Source organism: Calonectris borealis, chromosome 1 (assembly GCF_964195595.1).
Source record: "Calonectris borealis chromosome 1, bCalBor7.hap1.2, whole genome shotgun sequence".
Lineage (NCBI taxonomy): Eukaryota > Metazoa > Chordata > Aves > Procellariiformes > Procellariidae > Calonectris > Calonectris borealis.
The window spans coordinates 83,701,406-83,716,122 of NC_134312.1; the positions used below are offsets into that span (position 1 = coordinate 83,701,406).

Here is a 14,717-nt window from a genome sequence, read left to right on the forward strand (position 1 = left end):
TTTCCTAAATTTGAAATTCAACAGGTTCTGATTTAAAGTTAGTTCAAGTCTTTTGCTCATCTTTTCACCCCATGGAAGTTCCAATTTTTCATTTAAATTACATCATAACAAAGGCAAAACATGGTACGTACATATACTTTATTTTCTAAATATCCTAAGCACTTTATGTTGCTGTACCACTTACAACGTGAATAGAACAACGGAAATCAAACCTTGTATTACTTTGATGGCCTTAGCTTTTATTATTTTCAGTGACTGAGGAGAGTATAAGATAGGTGACCCTAACAATATAGGCTAAGTATTTATATGACTTTAGAGAGGGAAACAAAACTAAAATAGGGCTTACATAGACAAATACAAGTTGACACACGTTGTCCTACTAGTTGTATACCCCCAGTGGCATGCACCCCAATTTAATAAGATAGAAAAAGAAAAAAGAAGGAATACCTTTCCCGTAGTTTTTTCAATTCCACATCTCTTTCACTTATTAATTCTGAGATACTGACAAAATAATTGTGTTCCAAGTTTAACAGCATTTCAGAAGCTGGAGAATGTATCAGGTCATGATAAACATCTGCAAAATCTTCATCCCAGCTGGTTTCTTCAGGTTTTGCATATTCTAATGTTGTCTAAAAATTGTAAGATATTTTAAAGCATATGATACCTTTTAGGACATACAAGGATCCCTCATAATGGTGGGGCAAAACCTACTGGGCATGCACACTGTTGCACAACCTTCAACACATATGAATTATCTTTCTTAATTTGAGCTTTCTGTATTCTGCTTTAGCTTTAACATCTTCTCCCTTCCCATATTCTTTCTCTCTCAAAGCAACTAACAGCAGAAACATTCAGGTTTTGACTACAGTGAGGAATTACCAATTTTCAGCCATCACCAACTTGGAAAGAACAATAATATCTACAAAAATATTTGCAATTGATGAATTTTAGACAGGGGCCAAAACACCAGCTGTGCACAGAAAGATGTTTTGCTAGAAAGGATGACTAACCTCTGATGTCACTAGAATTTGATCAACAACACTGATTTAAGAAAAGCCATTTTTATTGAACAAAGAATAGCCCAAAGATGCCAGTTTTGCAAGCTCCTTTATACTGAAACATTGCAATCATTCCCACTGGATTCAGCTGACAAATTGAGATTGTATCATTGAAGTATAGGTTAGAAATGTCAAGAAATGATCTAATCCTCACCCTTACACTCAGGCTAACCTATTCATAGAAACTGCTAGCACAGAAGATTGTCAACTCTTTCAATGTTTTATCACATTCCCATGCTCACCCAAGACAGATTTTCCCTTCTTAAAGGTTAAGGTAATTTCATTTTGTTGATGTTCATTCAGGCAGATAATTTGCTTCCAATTCTCTTTAAAACAGACATATGTTTTGGAATTTTTCACAACATTCTTCTATATTCCATGACATACAAATTCAACTATAAACTTTTCCTCAAATGCTGCAATTTCTGTCATTCTTTTTTTCTCTTTGCTAAGACTCCTCCAGTTCTTTTGCATTCCTCTATTTTAAAGATCACATACAAAACTGGATGCATTACTCCAGCTAAAGCCTCATCATCGCTAAATAATGTAAAATAGTCACATGAACTCAGAAAATGAGCTGAAAAGTCTCCCCCAAAGATACACTTTCTCTTTGGAGTCTTCATTGCTATTATGGACATTTAGGATAGGAGTACCACTTTACTATCTCTTGCTTTGATTCTAATGCACTATAACCCTTATGCCTATTTTTGTTTGAGTATCACAAGCTATTTACCTCTCAATTTTGTATCTTTTGAGTCTATTAAATTCAGAAAAAAACTTGACTGAGAACTTGTAGGATGAAGACTTAATGATCACTTTCAGATAAAAAGAAAAAATTGTAAGAATTGATCAGTAAAAGTGAATTTCAGTGTAATTTTGCATCTTCACAGATGTGATTATGTCTGCACATGCACACACACGCTCACAGAGCAAGTCCTGAATATTAACTTTTCAGCCTTAATCTTACCTCTTTGTAAGATTTAGCCCAAGTATCTGCCAGCTGGTTTATGTCTACTTTTCCTGATTTAACTGCTTCCAGAGCCATTTCAGCTTCTCTATCATAATCTTTTATAGTTTCCTCTTCTATGAACTTATTAAGAGATTGCTTCAGGTCTGTTATAACAAGAAGAGAATGGTCCATCAACAAAACACGTCAGTGGAAGTATCAGTAATCATCTAGGAAACATACAAATAAAGTTTTTCTGAAAACCTTTTAATTGGGCACCTCACTTGCTAGTACTGACAGTAATTTTCTTCAATGTTTTGTTGTTTTAAAAACAACTTTTTTAAGACTGTTCTAGTAAATACCCTTCTTTTTGTTTCTTAAAGCAGGTTGTAAGACACTTGTGGACATGGATGTAAGAAACTAATTTAAGAAAGCAATTCTCACCATTTTCTATAAAGCATGGTAGATTGTGCAGAAGCATTAGACGTCCATGCAAATGACTAATATTCTCTTGCACAGGGAATTTGAGAGGCACGGTAAGCACTAAATGTTGATTTCCAGCATTGAATTTGTACACATAGTCTCTCTCCCTAGTGCAGGTCTTTCCTTTATTAGGCTTCATCTTCTTGAGTTGATTTCCTGCATTAGAAATGAAAATAACATGAGTTACATTCTTGTAAAATCATAAGTAAAAAAATGCTAACTAAGAACATGGCTTTGTTAATAATTAACAGCTTCTGGCAAGAAAACTTAAACCACCAAATTTGTCATAGATACTCACCTCAATTTTGACTTCCAAATACATAGATTGGAACTGAAGCATAAATACCAGTTTCCAAAACAGTGAATGCTTCTAAACTGTAATTGAGTATATCAATATATGAATTTGGGTAATTACTCTTACAAATTACAGAATAAGTATCCCAACTTAAAGGCAGAACCAGAACAGAAGGAATCCCCATAAATAGCAAACTTCAACTGAGACACTGTAACTGCTGCCATGTATGTCAAAATCTGAAATCCTTCACAGTGCATTAGGATTTGATTTCCTCCTTTCTGTGGGTGGTAGACTTGGGGGGGGAGCAGAAGTTCGCAATCATTTTTAGAAAAAGCTTATTTTGTCATTTTGTAACCTGCTTTAGGATAGATTGTAAATATTTTTAAATAATATCATTAAAAATAAGCCAAAAGAAAAGCAAGCGAACTGTCTACAGGATGAAAATACAGGATGGGAGCACATACCTGTGTCAGTAATTTTTCCCTCCACTAGGGCTCTTCCACACATTCCTCTTCTGTGAACATTACCTGCAAAGCTGGACACATTACTCCAGCTGAAATCTCCCCAGTGCTAAAAAACACGGTTCAAGGAGAAGAAAAGCAGAAAACGAAAGAAAAAAAAAAAAGTGTATTTTCCACAGCAAAATTCATGGGACCATTTTATAGGGTTGTGGGTTTTTTTTGTGAACATTTTTCCTACATTTGGAAACGGATTAAATGAATTAGTTACAAATTGCTTCACGACAGCAACAAAAATCTCAGGGCAACCAAAGCTAAAACTGGCCGTCGCGGAGAGGGATTTAAACAGCACCACTTCAAAAACAAAACTGAGGAAGGTCTTTCTGCCACTCCCTGACAAGGCAAGGTTTAGTGGGGAGGAAAAGGGCGGGAGGAGGTGACCCTAGCGCAGCTGAGCAGCCGGCCTGCCCCAGCAGAGAAAGGGGCCAAACCCCTTTTCCAAACCCGGCGCTTGTGCCCTCAGCTCCACCGCAGGCTCTGGGGTGCCAGGCCGGTGGCCCACGCCAAAAGAAGCAGCATTAGCTCCCGTTACTGAAAAAGCAGAAGCAAAGCTGGCGGCGGGAGGGAAAGGCCTGCAGGATCCCGTCCCCCTTCCCCCCGGGAAGGCTCCAAAACCCCAGGGTAAACACAGCCCCTCAGCTCGGATGCGGCAGCGCCCACAGGGACAGGAGCCGCCTCCCCCGCCGCGCAGGGTAGGAGCGGCGTCCTCCTCCCTCTTCGCTCACCTGGGTCCCGGGCGGGCAGGTGAGGGCGGGCGGCGGCGCCGGGGGGCTCGGCCGCTGAGGAAGGCGGCGACGCCGAGTGGTTCCCGCCTCCCCGTTAGAACCTCCGCATCCAGAGCCGCAGATTCGGCACCCGCCCGCTTTGTGGCGAATGTGCCGAGCCGGCACCCACGCTCCTGTGGGTGCTGCCGACGCTCAAGAAGGGAGGGGGCGGGGCAGCGGATCGTCACCGGCGCGTGTGCCCCGCCCCCGCGGCCGTCGGCCGCCGCGCGCCGCCCGGAGCGGGGATGGCGCGGCCGGTGCGGAGGTGCGTGCGGAGCGGAGCCCGGTGGGGTGGGGGGCGCGGGGCGCGAGCCGCCGGCGCCGCCGCTCGGCCGGCCGGCCGGCCCCGAGGCGCGCGGGCGCCGGGAGCTCGCGCCCAGCGGCGCTGGGTGGCGTTTCCTAGAAAGCCGCCGGCGCGCGCGCGGCGCCGCCGGCCGTTGCCCGCTGAGGGAGCGGGCGGGTCCCCTCCTCCCCTCACCCCCGCGGCCGCCGCTCAGGCGGGCCCCGTCAGAGCCCCGCGCCTCCAGTCCCAGCTTCTCCGCGGCCTGTTGTAGCGCCGGGCCTGAGGACGGGCCTGGGCTGTTTGCCTTCCAGCTGGAAGGAAGCGCGGGGCTTCTTCCTGGGGCGGGCGGCGGGAGCGTCGGTGTCCCGGGAAGAGCAGCCGCGGTGGGTGGCGTCCCTGGGTGGATCCCTGGCTGAGGGGTGGGCTTGAAAGCGCTGCTTCTGCCCGCTCCGGGTAGGATAACACCTGCACCGGCGGCGGTGTCGCGTAGGAAACGGCCTAGGAGGTGCACGGAAAGCACGTTTCAGGTGCCTAAGGTGACCCGGGAGATAAGTAATTCCAGTTGCACAGTAGCAGCTCTGAGACGGTGTGTACGTGAGGAGAATACAGTGCTCCCACAATGAGAGCAACAAAAAGCACTGTTATTTTCAGATTTTAAAAAATCTAGAAGCTATTCCGAATAACCATATTGTATACAGTAGCACTGGTTATATGTACATTTGAACATGTGTTGCTTTTTTCTTGTAAAACATATGACTTACCCAAAAATCAAGCGTTAGCAAGTCAAGGTGATCAATCTAAAAGGATTAATAGTGTATTTTTTTTGCCACAGGAACAAGAAAATTGTTGATTATTCTCAATTTGGTGATCTGGAAGATGATGGTAAGCGGCATGTTCTTGTACAAAACAAAAATGCCAAACACTAATGCCACCACCCAAAACATGATCAGAGTGTCTTTAATGAATTAGTTCATTGGGAAGGCTGTTAAGTGTTTTCACTGGAAGTAATCTGGGCACAGATTAAATATCCTAATTCAACAAGAATATGATGGCTGTAAGCCAGAGTATAACAACAGTATGTCAGGAAACTGGTAAATACATTGTCTTGTTGCAGGAAAATCTATTTTTTCCCCTGCCTCAGTTTTCGGTGGTAATTGGTTGCTCCGTGTCCTCCTGATTATCAGTGCGCAGGATTGTAAATCAGAATATAAAGGAAGCGTGAATCATCTGTATGTAGATCTAATGTTTCTCCTACAGCTCTGTATCTGATGGGTTTTGGGTAAGGACATAGCAGTCAAATTTTGAGTTCCATTGATAAGAAAAATAGATTGCAGGCTATTCGTTTTCATGACAGTCCTCCCTTACTTCTAAGCCTAATGGGTGTTACGCATTTTTCTTACAGAATTTGTTTGCTTTCATGGTTTTTTTTTCCCATGCTGTTTGCAGGATACAGGGAACAGTTTGAATTGGTGGGAAGGGGAAGGCAAAAATAAATAATGTTGAAGGTCTTGTGTGAATCATATGGATTAATGCAGTTTCTTAGTTTAAATGTGGTGCATGACTTTTCTTAGTTTATATGTGACCATTTGTAATAAGAAAAGTGTAAATTCTCAGAAACATTAGTAATCTTATCTAAGGTTCTCCATCATTTAGAGAATACTGAAGATGATTTTTTTTTTCCTTATTTTGCACTGTGATCTCCAATGTCTTCAGTTGGAAGAAAGGCAGTTTTCATGCCTTCTAAATTTCTTTGAAAATTGGAGAAATGCATTGCATTTTGTAAGAGGCAATATGAAAATGGTAGAAAAAGGGGAGCAGCCTACATTTTTTAAGAATGGGAGTCATTAAGGGGAACAATTCCCGAAACACCAAGAACTCAAATCTGTTTAATGACTGCAATTACTATTATAATTGATTGCTGTTCAGCATATCAAAAGGTGAACTTCTAGTTATTGAAAATCTGGTAACACATTGGACATTGAAGCTTTATTGCCTTATTGGTAATAAAAACAAATCATTACCTCCTGAATAAAAGCATATGCAAAAGACATCTTGTTAGATTTTCATTTAAAATACATTTAAGAACAGTATAGTTATAGAATTTATTAATTTAAATTAATTTAAAAATAGAATTAATTTCAAAAAGGTTATCTCTGGTATATTTTCAGTGTGTGATGAAATCAAGTTGAATGACTTCTCTTGGCCATATGGAAGAATATAGGAAGGCTCATTAAAGCTTGTTGCTGTTTCCCAAACAGATGAAGACTTTGCATGTATAGCTGCACCTTCAAGCAAAAAATCCAGAACACAGCTCAAGGAACCAAAGAAGGAGAAAAAAGAGAAGCAAAAACAGCCACACAAAGAATTGACTCCGTCACAAAAGCAGACGCCTAGTAAAAGGTAAGAAATGTTGAAATGCGGTCAACTCTGTGTAAAGCTGGATTTCAATAACAGTATTTGGTTTTTTTCTTTTTTTGTTTTCCCTAGAGTTTTAAGCAGCTGAGAATAAACAACTAACATGTTAGTGTGATAAAGATTTTCAGCTTTATTGGTATAGTTGCAAATCAGGGAAAATGTGGCTATGCATAGAGTCAGGAAAACGTGCCTGAGTTTGGTAGTGAGCTATGTCTATTTTGTTACAACTCTAAAAAAACTCCAGCAAGCGGCCTGCATAGGTGCAGAAACAGGTTTGCATGTTTGATCTTGTCTTGATATCTCTACAGGGCAAAATAACTGTAACAATTCTGTGTTACTGAGGACTCGTGAAACTGAGAAATATAAAGACAAGTTTGACTCCCTAAAAAAGAACATATTGAAAGTTTGATAGAAAATACAAAGTCAATGTCAATGAAAAAAGAAATCTGATTATTTTGGTGGTAAATTTGTATATGAATGTTACATTTCAGTGTGGTATTTCAAGCAAATGTAATCACCTTTTTCTGTGATAATACCAGTTATTAGCTCGTGTATATATATATACACACACACAATGTTTTGCAATCATAATACTTCTAAGTGTAGTGTACTTTAAATATTAGTGTATACTTTGTCTAAATCTTTTCAGGAAGTAATATGCATAATATGATGTGCTATAAGTATGTACTGAAATATTAATCTCTTTACAAGTATTTGAATTTTAAAAAGTTCAGCGAGTCAGAAGTAGATCTATAACACTCATGTTATTGTTTTACTGTTTAGCATATTTGGGGTTTTTTTTCCAGGATATCCTTGGATGACAAACTTTATCAAAGAGACTTGGAAGTCGCCTTAGCCTTATCCATCAAAGAAAAATCTGCAAATACCCTTGAGGTGCAAAATTCAGAAGAACAAGGTTATTTTACAGTTCAATGCAACACTCTTTATTTATATGTAGTGAATTTGAACGTGACTTAATTTATTTTACAGTGAAATAGGTTGAAAGTCATGTTTTATTTCAAGATGTCATGATAAGGAAATGAGAATTTCTAGGTAGTGCCTGTTGTCTTATGTTCTTGGGTTTTTTCTGTGAGGAAAAGAACTCTTCTCTAAGTTCTTCCAAACATATAGTTTGATTAGAGACAGATAAAAACGTTAGCTATTTTCATTTCTTAATATCTTGACTTTTTATAATGTGGTTTTTGTATACTAATATTTTATATTATTTTTTGTTTGTTTGTTTTCTGGATCCTAAAACAGGTAAGAATATTGAATCGGAAAATGTACACAGGAGACCTCTTTTTTCCAACTGCAGTGTAGACAGTGAACTTCTAGGTAAGTTGTTCTCATACTCTGTCTTTTCAGAAATAGCATTTCAAGATACATTTAAGTAGCTTATCTCTTCTTTGTTTCCATTGGTTTCTGTTTTTCATGTACGTGGAAAAAAGAGTCTTGTATCTTAAATGCAGACTGAAGGATGAAGGATTCATTAATTTTTTCATTAAAAATTTTGTGCCAGTCTTAAAATGGGAAAATCTGTGGACTGCTGAATGAGATTGTTACAGATCATTAAAAGTTAGTTGGAAAAAGCAACAGACGTGATGATTTTAGATGCTGAGTTTATTTACTTCTTCAAGAAGTAACTCAACTCCTTAACGGGTCCATAACGCCTAAGCATCAAATAAATGTGACCAAAATGTTTGCTGTGCCATTGAAATTTTTTCATTTTCCAGTTTTATTTTTGGTCTTCTGTCCTTTCGTTAGTTTGATTACAGATAAATATTGATAACTTTCACAAACAGAAGGTACAGTTTGGTCAGTTAAAAGAGTAAAATGAGAATCACATGAGAAAAGTGCCGATGATATGCTTCTGTATAGTATACTTCAAAATCACAAAAACTAATTCTGGGGACTCAAATACCTGCTTCTTTTTGAGAAGGAGAATAGATTTACTGTGAATTTGAATTAATTAGACCACCTTCTGTTTTCTAGGTCTCAATCAGGTTATGGATGATGATGTACCTAGGGGTGACTGTAGGCAAAGGACAGCAGCATCTAAAGTTCTAGCACATCAGAAGAAGTTACTGACCGGTGACGGTGATGACGGCGAGCACGCTACTGACTCTGAGCCAGAGTCTGCACCCAGTAAGTTCTTCTCTGTAAAAACCCTCTCCTTAGATGTGCTTTGAATGTGATGCCTTACATGTAGTTTATATTTTCAGTGAAATGCATACTGCTTCTACGGTATCTTCCCGCCCCCCCCTTACTGAACCATTATCTTTTAATACTAGTGGCATCTCAATTGCACTTTGACACTAAATCTAAACATTGGAGCTTATTCATACACATTCCTCAAACTGGCAGAAACGATAGTTCTTCTCTGCATTGGCCACAGTATGTCAGAACAAAGTTATTCTACCCTGTTTGTCCAGGAAAGTTTCATCTCTTTAAAGAGCCTCTGTTCTTTTTTCCAGTTGTTATCTGGGGTTTGCATCAAAACAGTGACTCTGGAGTGGTGTCAGGTGTTAGTGCTTTCAGTATTGGCTTTGTTTAAGCTTATTTAAAAAAATAAGTAGCCTCCCTTCTTTCCTTCCTCCAATTCTGAACTCTTAGAAAACTGTGCTGCAACCCATTGGAGGTCACCCTAGCCTCATACTTCGCTTCTGGTAGCAGCATAGTATTGAATGCCCGCAGAGCTGATAGACGTCTCTCTCTCATTTCCCAATAGTTAACGTGTCTGCATTCATTCTTTTATTCCTTACTGCAAGGTTTATTGGAAAGTATTTCTAGAATTGTCAGTGAAATAGAATATCAGGGGAATAATCCAGATATTCCTGTTGATAGAGAACTATTTTTGCTGCTGTCTGGGTTTTTTTTAATAATAAATCTATAAAATCTTTCTTACAGCTGAAATTAGACACAGTGTTTTCCCACTTTCCCACTTAGTCATGACTAAGAATATGTAAAAATCAGAAGCCTTGCCAAATAATTTTAACTTTTTCATCTTGCACACGTGGAATATTGGTAATTCGGCTGTGAAAATCATTATTGTATGCAGTTTATACTAGGGTGTTCCATTATTAAAGTACAGAGCAAGAATTCTGTAAATACAGAATGTTTTATGGTTTTATGGAGGCTATTTCTTTCTCAGTTCAGCATATAAATAATTGCGAATTTGTTTTACTATGTCCTTAATATATGCTGGTTCTTCATGTCCAGAATGTGATTAGAAGTCCCTGGGGTAATAATAAATTGTATTTCCTGAAAGGAGATTACATCCCTTTTCCTTGCTGTAGGTGAGGAGTCAGAAGAAGATTCAAATTATAGTGAAGGTGATGATGAAGACTTTGCTATGGAAAAGAAGAAAGCCAAAGGAAACAGAAAGAAAAACAAACAAAAGATGCCAGCTGAAAGAGAGAAGAAAACTCCCACATCCAAGATTAATACTACACGTAAGTTTGTACTATGAATTTGAAATAGACTTCTTTATTATAAAAGTTCCTTTTATTTTCACTGAAGAAATAGATAAATGTGGCTAACAGACTGACTGCAGGGTTGTGATGAAAATGACTATACGCAGAGTAAAGGGAGGAGAGTAGAAGAAAATCCAAAAAAAAAAAAATGCTTTGTAGTAAACTAACACTCCTTACAATAAAAGCAGACAAAAGTGAATAGACAAAGTTCATTTCTTTTTATATAACTATATCTAGCTTTTAAGAAAAGGTTAAATATGAGTCATATGAGGATTTTTTTTTTTTAATTATAATCTCAGAGCCTCCTCTTGCAGTTGCATTTATAAATTTTTAATTCAAGGATAGCTAAACAATGCTAGTTCTATTAACCACTTGGTGAAAAACATCAAATATGCATGCCCTTCAGAGTTAATTGTTCACTGTGTTGCTAACACAATTTACTTTAAATAGCTTAAAATTCTTATCATGGTGTTAATTTTGTCTGACTCAGTAATGTGTTTTAATTTCAGACCTAAGTTTACAACATGTAATTTAGTGTAAAATTAGTTTCAGTTACGACAAGGAATGGTTTGCTTTGTGTAGCTGACAGAAGAATCTTCCCTCTTAGAAATTTGATATCTGGCAGGTCTTCAACAAGAAATTGTTACACTGCTTATTTTCAAACCAGGGTTGAAATGTCAGAGTATAACAGGACTGACTGTATAAATATATACTGTTAAAGATGTGACAGTCGAGTAATATACTCTTTATTTTACTCAATCTGGAGAGCTCGTGCTGTACAGTGATCTATCATCTTATGCAGTGTGATGATTTCTCTGCTAAAGAGTATCTTTCTATGGTCACTTTTATTTTCCAACTAAGTATCACCTGTAGTTTCTCCTTCACGGATAACAGAACAAAAATCTGAGCCAACACAAAAGATGATGTCCAGTTCTTCAGAACCAGTTGGGAGGCCTTTACATACATCAAGTCCTGTAACAGACAAGAAGCCTAAATGGATACCACCAGGTACCTGTAAGATTGTAACTATGAACAGATACATTAGTTGACTTAAGCTTTTAGGAATCTCTCCTAAAAGGAAAGAAACAAATAAACTGTATTTCAGAAAAATTACTGCCCTCCTATAATGAAAGGTATTCTTTTGACCTTAGACTTAAAAAAAAAAAAGAAAGAAAAGCTACTTCCATGCTTCTTTTCCTCTTACAGCATTATCCTTAACTCCTTTATGTGGGGAGGATAATAAAATATTTTCCAGAGTGTGGATCAAATCTTAATCAAGAGATTGTCTTGTGGCCATTTCTCTCTTATTAAGAGCTTGCTTTATCTCTGGTACGTGCTGCATTATTACCTATTGTAAACAAATAATATTGGAACAATTTTGAAGTATTTTAACTGCTCTAGTAAAGCAAATGCTTAGAAGCTTTATTTTCATAAGGAGTTTGAGTATGCTGCTGCTGACTCCTGCCTCTTTCTTTGATTTTCCTTCATATTTACTCTTCTTTTCTGTACATGTTTCTTTCTATTTGGCTCCTTTGTTTCAAGCTTCCTTTTCCCATTTGGAATTGTTTTCAATTGCGTGATTCTCTGTGGAGCACCTGAAAACGCATGATACGCTGGGAACACTTTTTATGTGCTTGTCCAGTGTTGCTCCAGTGTGTTGCTGGTTAATTAAAACTGTGCACCATACCTGTCGCATTGGCTCCCAAATAAATTGATTCCCGGTGAGTATGCTGATTTTCATGTGCTTCTGTGGTATGTTGTTCAGACCTTTTTGCAATATCTTTAGAATACTTTTTTTGTTCTGCTATGAAAACTATAAAAAGACAATAATCATATGATTTTTTTTTTCCTCTAAACTTTTTACACCTTCTTTTTGTTTTAAAATTTTCAGCTGCATCAGGAAGCAGTAATAACTCTATGAAATACGTTTCGGTTAAGTCACCTACTCAGTGTCTCAGACTTGGCCTCTCCAGACTAGCAAGAGTCAAACCACTGCATCCCAGTGCTACCAGCAGTTAAGTGGTCAGTGACAAGGTGCCACATGAAGGAAAAGAGTTTGGAAGGTGTTTTGCTTATAAATAGAAGGTGGGCAGCGAAAGCTTCATGGCATCATCCATTTTCGAGGACTGTGGTTTATGTACGTGCCTAATACTATAATGAGTTTTTATTCTGCAAAATGCTAGGCGTTCTTAAGTGCTACTGAATAATAATATTATTTAATCAAGGTGACATCAAGGTGACACCAGCTCTTTGATGTATTATATTCAGAGATGTGGGTTTGTGATAATTTTAATTCTCTGATATCCAAACTCTTGGCATTAAAATAGTCTAGACAGCACTATGTCAGTTATAGAATTTGATATCTCAAATGGATTCTTAACACAAGTGAAAGTCACAGTTTAAAAAATATTTCTTGGAAGAGTGAAGTTATCACTTTCCACGCCCTTTTTGGAAAGTTTGTCACCACTCTCTCAAAATCTATTAATGTTTGCATGTCTTATGTGGATTTTAATAAATTTTTATGTATTATAGATATAAATGTTTTTTAGAATGTTGTATTTTTTAAAAAACAAAAATAAAATACTTTATATGGTCTAATTAATCATATTAATTGACTTTATTAATTTTGAAAATAACTTCTAAATTTTGGCTACAGTCCGGCAAATACTTTTGCATGTGCATAATTTTATTGGAAGTCAACAGCATTAGCCAGGTGCAGACGGTGAGGATTTTGCTTTGAGCTCCTTGGTCTTCGTTGAAGACCGTGGTACCATGCATAGTTAGTGGCTGTTGTAAAGTGTTGAATAGTTACTGAGTAATGAGACTGAGCTTTCAAACTTCTAAATAATTTCCTATCTGTGCATGTTGACTGTGTCAGATGACACAGCAGGTGCACTTCTCCCTTTATTACTTAAGGGATCTGGTCATGACTGAGTGAATTGTGTTAACAAAGGATTATGTAGCCCTATTCAGAGTAATTACTCAGACAAAAGCATGGTGCTGCCTAAAGTAAAACTAAAATTACTTTCTAACTGTATAGTACTTACATTATTAAAACAAGATACTAATAAATGCATATTTATTAAAAACAATATGCATATTGCCTTATGGAAGGAATGAGAAGAAATCTGTAGATGAAAATCTGTTTCTCGGAAACAAGGAAACATGGGCGTTGTGATATATAATCTTGCATCATTCACATTTTGGATGCCTGACCCCTGGAATGGAATCACGTAGCCCTGATGAAGTGTGGTCCAGTGAGCTGGGATGAGTGAGTTTAGGAGGGGAGGCACATGCCTGCTTTCTCTAGTGCTTGTCTGACTTGTTCGTGAGTTGTCTTAGCTTGCTAAAATGGCACATGAAAAAAACAGAAGTTTGCAGCAGGTTGCCATTGATGAGTTTTAAACTGCTTCCAAACAAGGATGAAGCAGGAGTACCCACAGGAGGAAAGGTAGGTATCCACGAATAACGCTTGTGACAACTAGTATGTGATATGTACACTATGTTATTCTTCTCCTTGATTCCCTTTCTTTGTGCTTACTCAGGTAGCCCCTTCCAGAGGCGTACAGTGGATAAGCAGCTGCAGCAAACCAGGAAGCACAGAAAGCCAGGGTGGTTCGTTGCAGCGTCCTAAACTATTGCCCCCCACTCATGCTTCAGTCCTTTTCTTTCTGCTGGGAGTGGTCACACAAAAGAACAGCTATACGGTCCCTCACTGCATCGCAGTCACCAGGTCTCTTTCTATTGAAATTAAACTGTCGTGAATTGTTTTGCTTTTATGATTTTTTTCAGGGATAAATATGGATTTCATGTAGTTGCGCGTTTTCTTGCTACAGGGAAATTTATGTAACAATGCAAAGTATTTTCTCACCATGGTGCTTCAGGAAGATCTACAGCTGTTAGATTTAGTAACCCACTTTTCCCCCCACTCTCCTTTCATCTCTTTTTTTTTTTTCTCCACAAAACATACATTTGAGATTTGTGTTTCTTTGGTTTCAATCCTGGCATCTTTCAAAAATTACATAATTTGCAGTCTATCACCTGTCCTTGAGCCCCTTCTGAAGTTTGTATGGGTTTCCAGTTCATGAGGATTTTCCAGTATTTCTCTACTTTTTTTTTGCTGAGTGAAAACTCCACATAGGCAATTAAAAAAAAAGTTTTTGAAAGGGAAGTAGTAAATGTTCCTGATTGTATGTTTCAAAGCTACTCTGTACCTGATCTGAAGAAAATGGATCTTGCTGGTAGGTGGAGATTATTTTTATAAAAGATGACTTATTTTATGTCCTAGGTTATTAAAGGACATGGTCAAAAGCAGACAAATTGATTTAGGGGCTGTAATTATTTTTTCTGTTAGTAACAGAGAGGTTGTCTATGTTATTCCAGCTGCTTTCAACCTTGGAAAATAATTTTTTTTCCTCAAAATAACATTTACAGTTCCCTCATTGCTCTAAGTTTTAAACAACACTACATAGAATTGTCCAT

At 38.2% G+C, this 14,717-nt stretch overlaps 2 protein-coding genes across 13 annotated transcripts in view; one reads left to right on the plus strand and one right to left on the minus strand.

Annotated features, from left to right (window-relative positions):
- The window catches only part of FERRY3 (FERRY endosomal RAB5 effector complex subunit 3), a 28,966-nt gene extending 24,788 nt beyond the window's left edge, over positions 1-4,178 (minus strand). For 6 of the 10 annotated variants that reach the window (XR_012675706.1, XR_012675702.1, XR_012675701.1 and 3 more), the window contains exons 1-5: positions 4,026-4,106; positions 3,247-3,352; positions 2,449-2,643; positions 2,026-2,171; positions 448-629 (exon numbers count right to left, since the gene is read on the minus strand). Coding sequence is in view for 7 of the 10 variants with exons in the window: in XM_075162950.1 (XP_075019051.1) it covers positions 448-629; positions 2,026-2,171; positions 2,449-2,643; positions 3,247-3,289 (566 nt within the window). In the remaining 3 variants the exon portion in view is untranslated. Of the gene's footprint in view, positions 1-447; positions 630-2,025; positions 2,172-2,448; positions 2,644-3,246; positions 3,353-4,025 lie in introns of all 10 variants that reach the window. The other 4 variants (XM_075162911.1, XM_075162931.1, XM_075162941.1 and 1 more) reach the window with 4 other exon arrangements.
- Positions 4,179-4,193: 15 nt separating this feature from the next.
- Positions 4,194-12,833, plus strand: RAD51AP1 (RAD51 associated protein 1). 3 transcript variants are annotated; one of them, XM_075162989.1, is made up of 9 exons: positions 4,194-4,329; positions 5,180-5,229; positions 6,606-6,747; positions 7,569-7,678; positions 8,023-8,097; positions 8,755-8,907; positions 10,059-10,214; positions 11,109-11,243; positions 12,127-12,833. In XM_075162989.1, the coding sequence occupies exons 1-9, from the start codon at positions 4,310-4,312 to the stop codon at positions 12,252-12,254; spliced, it is 969 nt and encodes a 322-aa protein (XP_075019090.1). In that variant the 5' UTR covers positions 4,194-4,309; the 3' UTR covers positions 12,255-12,833. The 3 variants fall into 3 exon arrangements, with proteins under 3 accessions (XP_075019090.1, XP_075019101.1, XP_075019082.1); XM_075163000.1 differs by having other exon boundaries at positions 4,208-4,329; positions 11,130-11,243; XM_075162981.1 differs by having other exon boundaries at positions 4,229-4,329; positions 11,097-11,243.
- The last annotated feature ends 1,884 nt before the right edge of the window (positions 12,834-14,717 follow it).

What these genes read in the sequence shown, in the direction of transcription:
- RAD51AP1 (XM_075162981.1), top strand. Translation starts at nt 4,310, where the DNA reads ATGGCGCGGCCGGTGCGGAG. An exon ending in TGTAGACAGTGAACTTCTAG is followed by an intron (nt 8,098 to 8,754) that starts GTAAGTTGTTCT and finishes TCTGTTTTCTAG; the next exon opens with GTCTCAATCAGGTTATGGAT. An exon ending in ATCCAAGATTAATACTACAC is followed by an intron (nt 10,215 to 11,096) that starts GTAAGTTTGTAC and finishes TTTCCAACTAAG; the next exon opens with TATCACCTGTAGTTTCTCCT.